The 13428-nt window shown below is 43.1% G+C and overlaps 1 protein-coding gene across 1 annotated transcript in view; it reads left to right on the top strand.

Moving 5' to 3' along the window:
• The window catches only part of LOC103697228 (galactoside 2-alpha-L-fucosyltransferase-like), a 4738-nt gene extending 36 nt beyond the window's left edge, over nucleotides 1–4702 (top strand). The window contains 3 exon segments of the mRNA XM_008779047.3: nucleotides 1–377; nucleotides 2928–3968; nucleotides 3971–4702. The exon segment at nucleotides 1–377 is cut by the window's left edge and continues 36 nt beyond it. Of these exon segments, the coding sequence (XP_008777269.2) occupies nucleotides 125–377; nucleotides 2928–3968; nucleotides 3971–4389 (1713 nt within the window). The 5' untranslated portion in view covers nucleotides 1–124 and the 3' untranslated portion in view covers nucleotides 4390–4702.
• The last annotated feature ends 8726 nt before the right edge of the window (nucleotides 4703–13428 follow it).

Here is a 13428-nt window from a genome sequence, read left to right as displayed (position 1 = left end):
CCCTGCTGCTCTTTAACATTGTGTCTGCTGACTGTCAGATTCCAGACCGCTTTTGTCCGTCTTGATTTCCCTTGGGAAATTCCCTGCCAAAATCGATGCCCGCATCCTCTGAAGAGAGCTGGTGATGGATATGAAGCGGATCCGGAGGCAGCAATCGTCTCCGGCCGGCCCCTTCGATCCGGAGAGCAATGGGGCTTCTCGACACGGTGCGGAGAAGAGGCCGGCCTCCGGTTTCCTCAGGCCCATAATGATCCTGTTCGTCTGCTTGATGCTCCTGTTGGTCGTCTCCGGTGCCTTCCGGAGCTTGTCGCTCGATCGGCTTCGCGGAGTCGGAGGAGTCCAAGGAAAGGGAGAAGTTGAAATAATAGCAAGAGAAGGTACTGGTCCCCACCATTTCTTCTTTCTTCTTCTAACAGTTTGGTATGTTTCTTTTGTGATTTTGAGAAGAATATTTGCCATTTTAATTAGATTGGTTTGTTGGTTATGGATTTTCTTGTTTCTTTCGCGAATTCTGTGGCTTTCATGCCAAGAGTTTCTCTTTTCCATCTAAAATTTAGTGGATCTGTTAAGAGAAAGAGAGAAAATTAGAAAGTTGTGTTTCTTTTCCCCCTCTTTTCCAAATTGAAGCTCATAGGTTTATGTACGTTAGATAAAATTTTGGTTTGAGAACTAGAAATTTGATAGCTTTTCCAATAGTGAGAATTGCTTCATCGGTACTTCGAGCTGTATTGCGTCATGAAGTATCTCCAGTTTGAATGCTGTCTCGGTGCATTGCTTTGTGTTCATAATGTGTTTAGGATGATAGTATTGAAGTAGATTATAGTACAAATCCATCTTGCAAAACCAAGAATTTATACCTTCCTTAGTGTACTGCATTAGATGTCGCACACTTCTTTTCTCTGGACTTATGTTCTCTGGACTTCTGTATGCTTGTAACTCAATGTGTATTTTGTGGGAGAGCCATTTGTTGTCTGATGAGAAGTTGATAGATGTTCACTTTGATCTGCATTTCTGTAAGCTTGTTACTGGATGTGTCTCCTTTGTTGTGTGCGCATTTGTGGAGGAATGCAAGAGCCTGTTTATAAGTTGTATTGGTAGTGGAATTATGAGCCCTGGCACATGCTTTTCATTTCTATCTTCTACGATAGATTAAGATATGAACTTATTCAATTCCAGAAATCCTGATGTGATTGTTTGGAAACACTTTATACTTTCTAAAAAATCTAAAGTAATGCAATGCTCTTTACCTTTTACATTTCGACTGAGATGGTTTCATGATCCCCATAAACTCAAAAGTACCTATTTTTGCCATACGTTAGCTGGATTCTACTACCTGACCAAGATACCAGCATTATACACATATTAGCGTCCTTCTAATACCATTGTTTTTTAAGAAAAATTGAACATTGTAGAATCCTTTGTGAAAGGGATCCATAATTTATGAACAGGATGGCAAGGAAATGAGTATTTTTCTTTTACCTTTTAGGACATCTAACCAGCTAGATACTAAACCAAATTCATGAATTATAAAATATACTTAAGAAATAACAGATACATTGTTATGAGTTTTAGATGGCTTTGACATGGAAATAAAAATGTTTGCTATATGGGGTAAGTAAGACACTTTTTGGCATGAGTCAACTCATGATAATTATTTAATTTGTTGTACTCGATTTCATATCTTATGTTTGAGTTTTGCTCTTACATATGCATAAGAACGATGAAACATAATTCTTTGAGTATGAACATGAAGTTGCTATCTAAAGATATGCATGTGCATGTATCACTAGGCATGCAAATGTAGTTTAGAGTAAGATGAATATAAAACCTCAGAACTTAACAACAGTATATTGATATCCAGGAAAAATAGTTTCACGGATACATGTCTTTCACACTGATGACACCATAGTAAAATATGTTTAGATACTGTATTTAAAACCTATGAGGTAGTACTCTTTCGGTGGGTTCATGCCTAGCGTAATTCAATTTTCACAGCCATCTCTTGTCGTGCTTTCAAATATTAATCAATATTTTGACCTTGAAGTGCCTTACCTGTCTAGATTCTTATAGCAATAGTACCTGCCAGGCAAGTAATAACTGATTTACTATTTTTGGTGGCCTCTACCAAGTCAAATCCAGTTCTCCTGCATATGTCCTCCCCACAGATTTCTAGCTTTGCTCCTTCACTCTTTTTTATTTCCTATATTAATATTTATTTCTCCAAATTAAATGTGGATTGGAGAAGTCTTACATCCTTTTGCTGGGTTGCCATATCTCTTTGTACACAGATCCTGCAACTGTGCACATTCATACACAAACATGCATATTTGGAGCACATATACTTGATTTTCCACACATGGACTTCCACACATATGTATTTTTAGCTGCAAGCATTGAAGCATATTGGCATAATTACTTATTGTATGTAATTTATATCTTGTCTAGATTCTTAGTTGCATGCTTTATGCTATTTTTTCATGACTATGTGTGCTCATCCCCCTTATGAGTGCATCTAGCCGAGAAAGCAATGCCATGAGGGGTGAAACATGCGAGAATGGGGAGGTTCCAGATCTGGAAGTTTCAAGATTTGTGGACATTGGAACCTTTTTTAAGGTTCCCAGTTCCTACAAGTTCTCGGTATTGTGGAACCCTGTGGCCTTTTCTGACTTGTTTTTGTAATACCCCCAATCCCTTTCACTCACTTCAGACTGCCTCCATACTAACAGGCCCTAAATATGTTCAAGTCATTAATTGCTAATCATCTGATAGTCCCAAGGTCTTCTTGTTCTTATATGAATTCGAAATTCCCTTGTAACTACTCAATTGCTGTCACCTACAAGGCCTTTTGGTTTTATTAGATCTGTCTGAAAGATGTCTCCATGTTCAAATAGCTTATGTAAGTGCCTTTAAATGTCTGCAATTATTAGGTTCAGAAAATGGATCCTCTGCATCCTCTAGCATGCGAAAGGACAAACTTCTTGGTGGCCTGCTGACTGCTGGATTTGATGAAGAATCCTGTCTAAGTAGGTATCAGGCTGTACTGTACCGTAAAGAATCACCTTACTTACCTTCTCCATATTTGTTGGAAAGGCTGCGAAAGCATGAAGCTCTCCAAAAAAAGTGTGGCCCGAAAACTGAATTGTACAACAAAGCTGTGGAACAGTTGAAGTCTGGTCAGAGTGTTGAGACTGCAGAATGCAATTATGTGGTATGGATATCATATAGCGGGTTAGGGAACAGAATACTAACTCTTGCTTCAGCATTTCTTTATGCTCTCCTTACAAACAGGGTCTTACTTATTGACAGAGGTGCTGATATGGCTGACCTCTTTTGTGAACCATTTCCTGAAAGCTCCTGGCTTCTACCCTTGGATTTTCCTGTTAGCCAGTTTGAGAGCTTTGATATTAAAGCTCCTCAGAGTTATGGAAACTTGCTGGAAAGAAAGGTGATCAGTAACAGCGATGATGGAGCTTCAACAGGATCACTACCTGCTTATGTTTATCTCCACCTTGACCATGATTATGGTGACTTTGATAAGCTTTTCTTCTGTGAAGATGACCAACAAGTCCTTCAAAAGATCCCTTGGCTGCTGTTGAAATCAGATAACTACTTTGTGCCATCCCTCTTTCTGATTCCAAGATACGAAGAACTTAATCAGCTCTTCCCTGAGAAAGACACTGTTTTCCATCATTTGGGACGTTATCTTTTCCATCCCAGAAACCTGATATGGGGTTTGATTACCAGGTACTATGAATCTTATCTAGCTAAGGCAGAAGAAAAGGTGGGCATCCAGATCAGAGTCTTCGATACAGGTACCGGTCCATTTCAGCATGTGTTAGATCAGATTCTTGGATGTTCCCTGAAGGAAAATCTATTGCCTGATATCAGTGCCCACAAATCCCTAGTTTCAACTCCAACTGTAAGATCAAAAGCAGTTCTTATGACTTCTTTGAACTCTGGATACTACGAAAAATCAGAAACATGTACTGGGAGCACCCAACTGTCACAGGCGAAATTATCAGTGTCTATCAACCAAGCCATGAAGAGTACCAGCAGACAGAAAAGCAAATGCACAACATGAAAGCATGGGCGGAGATGTATCTCTTGAGTTTGACTGATGTGTTGGTGACGAGCGCCTGGTCGACATTTGGGTATGTAGCTCAAGGTCTTGGTGGTCTAAAGCCATGGATTATGTTCAAGCCTGAAAACCAGACAGTACCTGACCCTCCCTGCCGCAGAGTCATGTCGATGGAGCCTTGTTTTCATGCCCCTCCCTTTTATGACTGCCAAGCGAAGAGAGGTGTCGATACAGGTGCCCTAGTCCCACATGTGAGGCATTGTGAAGACATGAGCTGGGGCCTCAAGCTGGTTGATCAAGATGAATGGTAGCTTTGGCATATCTACTACTTCCATTCAGATAGAACGGTTCATCCTTGTACATGAGGATCTGGCAAGCTATTATTGATCTTGTACTACGATGTTTCTGGCCTATGTTGGTCTTAGATTAGGGCTATGTTCAAATGGCATATCTTGGATAATTTTGAGCAATATTTGATTAAAGAAAGTGGCTCAGCCATTTTTGTTGTATTAGTCATATTGGGTGGTTAGTACATTTGGTGTTAATTCCTGGGAACAATTTATGTACCCTCAACACTCCACGAATTTAATTTAATGATTCAAAGTCCTTTTGCTATGCCAGAAATTTTAAGTTTCAGAAATTGACATTGTTTGGCATATAGAGTAATTATTGATTACTCATAAGAGGTTTTATTAGGCCTTTATCAACATTCACATTGTGCTTTTCCTGAATTTTTCCAAGTACATTTTGCGCAGGAAGGATAGCAAAATCTCTAGTTTTAAACATATTGAGTCAGGCCCTCCATTTTAGGTATTCATGGAGTGTATGTTGGGCTTGTCCGGGGTTCCTCAGCCCCTTACTGTTGAGTTGCTTCCTTGTATCCCTATGGTCCAGGCGGTCCTTGTACAAATACTCTACTCAATGAAACCACCTTACTTATTAGAAAGAAAAAAACAGAGAATAAAAAAAAGACATTGAGTCTGGTCCTTGTACAAATTATGTGCTTTTTGTTAATTACTGTCTCCAGTTCGCAAGGTCAGAAGCTATCCATGTCGACGAACATTACAGCCTCTTAAGTTAGAAAAGAAGATAAAAACTGTAGAAAAATTCCAGTGGTGTAGCAGGAAACGCACTGAATAATCAAAAAGAGTATATTCAAAGGGGTACCGATCAATTTTGGACGTATCTGGATAGCCTATTAGTAGCAGGAAGAAAACAGAGAATCTGAAAGAGCTATATAAGATGTTCATTTGTAGAGTTTTCATTGTTTCTCCTCAGGGTTATACTCTAGCTAAGAAAAGAAATTTCATGTGACCTTTGTACTACATTCCATTTGACACGTTGCAAGTCCAAATAAATCGTTAATGAATTTGAGCAAGGACGGAGGCTATTCTTTAGAAAGAACTAATTTGAGCAAGGACGAAAAATTGATTTTGATTTCCTGGAGCGAGAAAACTTCTCGATTGGAAGCAAGTTGGGGGAGATGGGTTGGGACTCTATGTGTTCACTTGACCTTCCTACTTATCCCAACTTAGAGAATTCTATAGGAATGTGAGGTTTGGAATTGGAAACTTGAGTCCACTATGAGAGGAACCCACATTCAGTTGGATATTCCAAGCCTGGGAAGATTGCTGCATATGCCAACCAGTGGGCCCTCAAATGATTATCTAGAAGATCGTCGGTTGGGATTGCAGCTCAACTTGGAAAGAGTGGAAGTGAATAAAATAGAAGAAGTTACTGCAACCCAACTATTAGTCGAAATGAGGCTTCTACACCATGTGATCAGTAGAATTTTTTTCTCCAAGATTGAAAGATTTGATTTTTTCTCGGAGAGAGACATCTTAGTGATGTACCATGTGCTCAGGGTGAGTCCTCTTTTGAACCTGCCCTCTCTCATGTTCCGGCATATTCATGAGGCAACAACCAGGTCGAATGCTTCTTTGCCTTACGGCATGATTTTGTCCTTAGTATTCATGGAACAAAGAGTAGTGTTTGAAGAGAAAACCTCAAGAGCACTGCTGCACACTGACACCTATAAGGACTAGTCCCTACATCGAATAAGTTACTCTAAGATTAACGGTCATATGGTGAGAAGAGGTGGAGGTGGCAGACATAATGAAGATACAAAAGTTGGACCAAGTGAGCCTACAGCCTCTACAGAAGAATATGCTGAGCCACCTACTCCTATAGAAATGCATACTGCTGAAGAGCTTAAACATGAGGACTTCATGGCTTCTTTTGATTTCTAGCCAGCACATCCATAGAGCAACTCAAGTCACACTATTAGATTGGATGAGGATCAGTTGTAGACCATAATTAACAAGTATTGGCTGGATTGATGAGCTCTGGATTCACTGGTTAAAGAGAGCAGCAGCTCTCTAAGTCACCGCATATCACTCTACCGATGGACCAGAGATTGGAGCCCTATGTATCATCATTGACACAAATGGTTGCAGAATTGAGGAATGATATCTCTAACATTCGTTTCTTGGTGGCTAGTTAGCACAGAAGATGGGCAGATGTTGAGAGGGAGACCAAAAACTTGCAAGCATCCATCAGAAGAGAGATCAGCAATTTCACTGTAAATGCTCAAAGGATCGATGAACAAATTATGGGAATGCTCAAAAAAGTTCAGAGTGAAACAAGGCACTTGATAGAATCTCTCACCACCTTGGCTTCTATTATGGTGGATATTATCGGTTGCTTTACTAGGGAACTGAGAGCCAATCAAGCCCATTAACCTGGTCCTTCTCATCCACCTCGTTCTCCTCCTACTAGGACTGGAACTAAAAGATCAACTATCCATTGCCCCTATCGTGGATCACCCTCATCCTCATCTTCCTCTGATCAATCAAATGAACCTAGAACTTAGGATCTTTCCTTGTCATCCCTTTTTGTATAGATTCCTAAGTTTTTTTGAATTGTACCAAACTCTTATACATCACAGGTTGAAAGACTCTCACTTGTACTTAACTCTGTTTCTTAATGAAATCTTACTATTTTACTTCAAGTAATATTTATTTGGATGATTATAGTTTGAATTCAAATGACATGTGTGTTGGGGTATGTGGAGACCTTTGGTGATGAAGAGAATTGAAGAAAAATCAATTCTGCATAGTTTTCTGTCTGGCGGACTGTCGGAGTCGACTCGAGCTTCAGTCGAGTCGACTCGGGAACAGTCGAGTCGACTCGAGGTCAGTCGAGTCGACTCGATGTCTGTCGAGTCGACCCGAGAGGAGAAAGCCGCAAAAACCATGTTTCTGTCTGGACTGTCAGAGTCGACTCGAACTACAGTCGAGTCGACTCGGAGCATCGTCGAGTCGACTCGAGATACAGTGGAGTCGACTCGAGATCGTGCCAGTTAAACTGGAAGTTGTTCAGACGTGCCAGAGTCGACTCGGACTTCAGCCGAGTCGACTCGGGCTCGCGAAAAATCGTACGGACGATTTTCTTTTGGTGTTTTTGGTGGCGTTTCGACGGCTATGATCATCTGAAGGTCTTGAGACTATATATAGGACTCATGAGAGCCCTAGGGTAAGATTATTGGCCGAATATTTGAGAGAGACTCTTGTTTGTGAGGCTAGGGTTCTAGAGAAGAAGAGGATTGGAATCCTACTTCTTGTACAAAGGGAATTCTGTGTGAATCTCTTGTAGATCGATCGCTTGTGATCGTTCGGATGTGTGCTATCTCTGTAATCAGTTCATCCTTATTGAGATTTGGAGCGGTGGAGGACGTAGGCTATTTGTAGCTGAACCTCGTTACATTTTTTTGTGTTTGCTTTGCTATTTTCTTCCTTCTTCTTCCTTTGATCTTTGATAATCCGTTGCGGTGCTCAAGTGTTTTATCCTACTGATACCCCGGGATAATCTTTTGCCCTTCGTAGGCGGAGCGAAAAGGTGATCCTTGAGTCCGGAGTCGAGGGAGCGAGAGAGTGCTTATCCGTTTGTATCTCTCTTGCTTGTCCGACGTCGGTGGCGGCGCTGGTGTGAGTGGGTTCCGGTGCGGGGCGCCGACAACAATTGGTATCAGAGCTATTGGTTATTCTGCAATGGCGGATGAAGGGAAGTTGCGAATTGAGAAGTTCAATGGCACGAACTTCGAGTTTTGGAAGATGCAAATAGAAGATTACCTTTACCAGAAGGATCTCTATTTACCTCTTGGAGGTAGAGCAAAGAAACCAGAGAAGATGTCCGATGAAGACTGGGAGGTCCTCGATCGGAAGACGCTCGGCACCATCAGATTGTCACTTGCATCCCAAGTGGCATTCAACATCAAAAACGAGAAGATGACGATGGAGTTGATGGCAACATTGTCGCGGATGTACGAGAAACCCTCAGCATCAAACAAGGTATTTCTCATGAAGAGGTTGTTTAATCTTCGTATGAAAAATGGCGGCAGCATAGTAGAATACCTCAACGAGTTCAATGGACTCACGGCCCAGTTGGAGTCAGTGGAGATTAGTTTTGACGATGAGATTCGGGCATTGCTAATCCTCTCCGGATTGCCTGATAGCTGGGAGGGCCTGGTGATGGCGGTGAGCAACTCTTCGGCAACGGGGAAGTTGATTTTTGATGACGTTGTGGGAGTGCTTCTGAGTGAAGAAGCAAGAAGGAAATCTTTTGGAGCTACGGAGTCGTCTGGAAGTGCACTAAACACCTCTGACCGGGGAAGACAAAAGAAGGACGGTCGATTTCGAAGCGACTCGAAGTCGAGATCCAGCAGGTCTCGAGCACCTCAGAACAAGGGAGCGAAGTGCTGGAACTGCGGGAAGACGGGGCACTTTAGGAGGGATTGCAAATCTCCTAAAGGGAAGCAAGGCGACCACACCGAAGGAGTCAGCAAGGATCTGGCAAATCTTGCTGAAGACGGTGATATGGATGCCCTCGTTCTATCTTTGTCTACCTGTGACGAGTCTTGGGTGATAGACTCGGGCGCGTCTTTCCATGCTACATCCCAACGGAAGCTTCTTGAAGGATATGAGAAGGGAGACTTTGGCAAAGTCTACCTAGGGGATGGAGAGCCTTGCACCATACAAGGAAGGGGAAGCGCGGAAGTGAAGTTGGTTTCTGGATCTTCACTTGAGCTTGAGGACGTACGGCACGTACCTCAACTGCAGAGGAATCTGATTTCTGTTGGACAGTTGGCGAGCCAGGGGTACAAGGCTACTTTCACAGCTGATCAGTGGAAGATATCCAGAGGTTCGTTGACGGTGGCTAGTGGCAAGAAGGTTGGGACACTTTATGTCACCAACGGCACGGAGAACTCTATTGGAGTTGTTGCAGCAGATGTGGACACCAAGTTATGGCATTGTAGACTTGGGCACATGAGTTATCAGGGACTGGAGGTGATGCACCAGTTGGGAAAGCTGCAGGGTCTCAGGAGTGTTGAGATGGACTTCTGTGAGGATTGTGTTCTCGGAAAGCAGAAGCGTGTTTCATTCAACAAAGAAGGTAAACCTCGGAAGCAAGAAAAGCTAGATCTCGTGCACACGGACGTGTGGGGGCCTGCACCAGTTTCTTCCATTGGTGGATCTCAGTACTATGTTACTTTTATTGATGATGCTACCAGGAAGCTTTGGGTGTTCTTCTTGAAGCACAAGTCAGAGGTATTTGGGGTCTTCAGGAGATGGCAGGTGATGGTAGAACTCGAGACAGGAAAGAGGTTGAAATGCCTGAGATCGGACAACGGTGGTGAGTATTGTAGCAGGGAGTTTGAGGACTACTGTGCAGATGCTGGGATCGTCAGGCAAAGGACAGTTCCAGGAACACCACAACAAAATGGAGTTGCTGAAAGGATGAACAGAACAATTAATGAGCGTGCCAGGAGTATGAGGATACATGCTGGATTGCCATAGCAGTTTTGGGCGGAAGCAGTTAACACTGCTGCCTACTTGATCAACAGAGGGCCATCAAAGAAACTTGAATTTGAGATTCCTGAGGAAGCATGGACAGCGAAGAAGATTGATTTGGCGCACTTACGAGTATTCGGTTGTACCAGTTATGTCCATGTTGATTCCAGTCAAAGAAGCAAACTAGACGCCAAATCAAAGAAGTGTATTTTCGTTGGATACGGAGGTCAACAGTTTGGGTACCGACTTTGGGATCCCGAACACAAGAAGATCATTCGTAGTAATGATGTGGTATTCAATGAGAAAATGCAGCAGAGCACTGAATCAGAAACAAAACCTATTGAGCCGTGTTTTGTGGATCCTGAAGAGGAGTCTACAAATTCTGGTCAGAAGACTCAGTCAGAGCAAGAACCTGAAGCATTGGCACCCCCTCCACAACTAAGAAGGTCCACTCGTAGTACTCATGGGAAGCCTCCTCAAAGGTATGATGGGACTCTTAGTTATTTGCTGCTCACAGATAATGGCGAACCTGAATGCTTCACGGAGGCATTGGAGGTTGATACCAGGAAGGAGTGGGAGTTGGCCATGGATGATGAGATGAAGTCATTGGAGCAGAATCAAACGTGGGATTTGGTGGATCTGCCCAAGGGGAAGAAAGCACTGTCAAACAAATGGGTTTACAGGCTGAAGGAAGAGCAAGGCGGGAAGAAGCGATACAAGGCCAGGCTGGTTGTAAAAGGATTTCAGCAGAGAGCAGGTATCGACTTCACAGAGATCTTTCTCCTGTAGTCAAGATGAGTACTATTCGAGCGGTGCTGAGCATGGTGGCAGTAGAGGATCTTCACTTAGAGCAGCTTGATGTGAAGACGGCCTTTCTCCACGGAGATCTCGATGAGGAGATATATATGCAGCAGCCGGAGGGATTACATTGCAGCTGGCACGGGTGACTTAGTCTGCAAACTAAAGAAAAGCCTCTATGGTTTGAAACAGGCACCCAGACAATGGTATCTCAAGTTCGATAGTTACATGCTTGAGATAGGATACAGGAGATGTCAGGAGGATCACTGTTGCTACTTCTGGGACTTCGGTACATCTTACATTATCTTGCTATTGTATGTTGATGACATGTTAGTTGCAGGAGCTAGCATGCATGAGATTGCAAAAATTGAAGCTGAAGCTGTCAAGAAAATTTGCAATGAAGGATCTAGGAGCAGCAAAACAGATCCTTGGGATGCGGATCAGTAGAGATAGGTCTAAACATATCCTCAGACTATCTCAGGCGGAGTACATCAGCCGAGTACTCAGGAGATTCTGCATGGAGGGTGCCAAACCTGTTGGCACATCGCTGGGTGCCCATTTTAAGCTCTCAAAAGGGCAAAGTCCGAAGACGCGGGTGGAGGAGCTCAATATGTCAAAAATCCCGTATGCATCGGCAGTGGGGAGCTTGATGTACGCTATGGTGTGTACGAGACCAGACATTGCTCAAGCAGTGGGAGTTGTGAGTCGCTTCATGAGCTGCCCAGGCTTGGAGCATTGGCGCGCAGTCAAATGGATACTGAGGTATCTGAAAGGCACTGAGCACATGTCATTGTGCTATGGAGGTTCTGAGATCCGGTTACAGGGCTATGTGGACTCAGACATGGCAGGGGACTTGGACGGCAGGAGAAGCACGACAGGGTACTTGTTCACCTTGGGCAGTGGAGCCGTCAGTTGGATTTTCAGGTTGCAACCAGTTGTTGCATTGTCGACTACGGAGGCGGAGTATGTGGCAGCCACAGAGGCGTGCAAGGAACTAATATGGCTTCAAGTCTTGATGAAGGAGCTTGGGAAGGAACAGAAGGATTGCATGTTATATTTAGATAGTCAAAGTGCAATTCATCTGGCAAAGAATTCAGCTTTCCATTCAAGGACGAAGCATATTGACATACGGTACCACTTCGTGAGGTCATTGCTCGAGCAGGGACTCGTCAAGTTGGAGAAGATTCATACAAGTCAGAATCCTGCAGATATGTTGACGAAGGTCGTCACGGTGGAGAAGCTGAGGAGTTGTTCAGCTTCTGCTGGTCTTCATGCTTGAAGACGTTGAGGAGGCATCGTACCTATTTCACTAGGATGATTTAGTTTCAGTGGGAGCATAGAGGAGAGCCAAGTAACAAGAGGATATACCCAAGGTCTCCAAGTGGGAGATTGTTGGGGTATGTGGAGACCTTTGGTGATGAAGAGAATTGAAGAAAAATCAATTCTGCATAGTTTTCTGTCTGGCGGACTGTCGGAGTCGACTCGAGCTTCAGTCGAGTCGACTCGGGAACAGTCGAGTCGACTCGAGGTCTGTCGAGTCGACCCGAGAGGAGAAAGCCGCAAAAACCATGTTTCTGTCTGGACTGTCAGAGTCGACTCGAACTACAGTCGAGTCGACTCGGAGCATCGTCGAGTCGACTCGAGATACAGTGGAGTCGACTCGAGATCGTGCCAGTTAAACTGGAAGTTGTTCAGACGTGCCAGAGTCGACTCGGACTTCAGCTGAGTCGACTCGGGCTCGCGAAAAATCGTACGGACGATTTTCTTTTGGTGTTTTTGGTGGCGTTTCGACGGCTATGATCATCTGAAGGTCTTGAGACTATATATAGGACTCATGAGAGCCCTAGGGTAAGATTATTGGCCGAATATTTGAGAGAGACTCTTGTTTGTGAGGCTAGGGTTCTAGAGAAGAAGAGGATTGGAATCCTACTTCTTGTGCAAAGGGAATTCTGTGTGAATCTCTTGTAGATCGATCGCTTGTGATCGTTCGGGTGTGTGCTATCTCTGTAATCAGTTCATCCTTATTGAGATTTGGAGCGGTGGAGGACGTAGGCTATTTGTAGCTGAACCTCGTTACATTTTTTTGTGTTTGCTTTGCTATTTTCTTCTTTCTTCTTCCTTTGATCTTTGATAATCCGTTGCGGTGCTCAAGTGTTTTATCCTACTGATACCACGGGGTAATCTTTTGCCCTTCGTAGGCGGAGCGAAGAGGTGATCCTTGAGTCCGGAGTCGAGGGAGCGAGAGAGTGCTTATCCGTTTGTATCTCTCTTGCTTGTCCGACGTCGGTGGCGGCGCTGGTGTGAGTGGGTTCCGGTGCGGGGCGCCGACAACAATGTGTTTAGCAATTATCTCTAATGAATATCTCAATTTAACTTCAAAGGAATTGTGCTTTGTTTAAGAGGATAAGTGCTTTCTATCTAGTTTCTGCGACATGTACTTCACAATACTTCAAGTTTACAATTTTGTTTAATGAATAAAAATGTCACTTTAAATATTTAAGTATTCTTCAATGTTTATCACACTTATCTTGGAAAATGTTTATTATCTTATATGCCCTACTTTTTGATAATGACAAAAAGGGAGAGAGAAAAAAAAGGAGAAAAAGATATGGAGACAAAAAAATGAGAAAGGAAATATAAGAAAGATAGAAATGATGAAAGCTTAAAAGGAGAAACAAGAGAAGCAAGCAAGTTAAAGAAAAA

The sequence above is a fragment of the Phoenix dactylifera genome, unplaced genomic scaffold (genome assembly GCF_009389715.1).
Source record: "Phoenix dactylifera cultivar Barhee BC4 unplaced genomic scaffold, palm_55x_up_171113_PBpolish2nd_filt_p 001014F, whole genome shotgun sequence".
Classification (NCBI taxonomy): Eukaryota; Viridiplantae; Streptophyta; class Magnoliopsida; order Arecales; family Arecaceae; genus Phoenix; species Phoenix dactylifera.
This window is presented reverse-complemented; position numbering and strand designations above follow the sequence as displayed.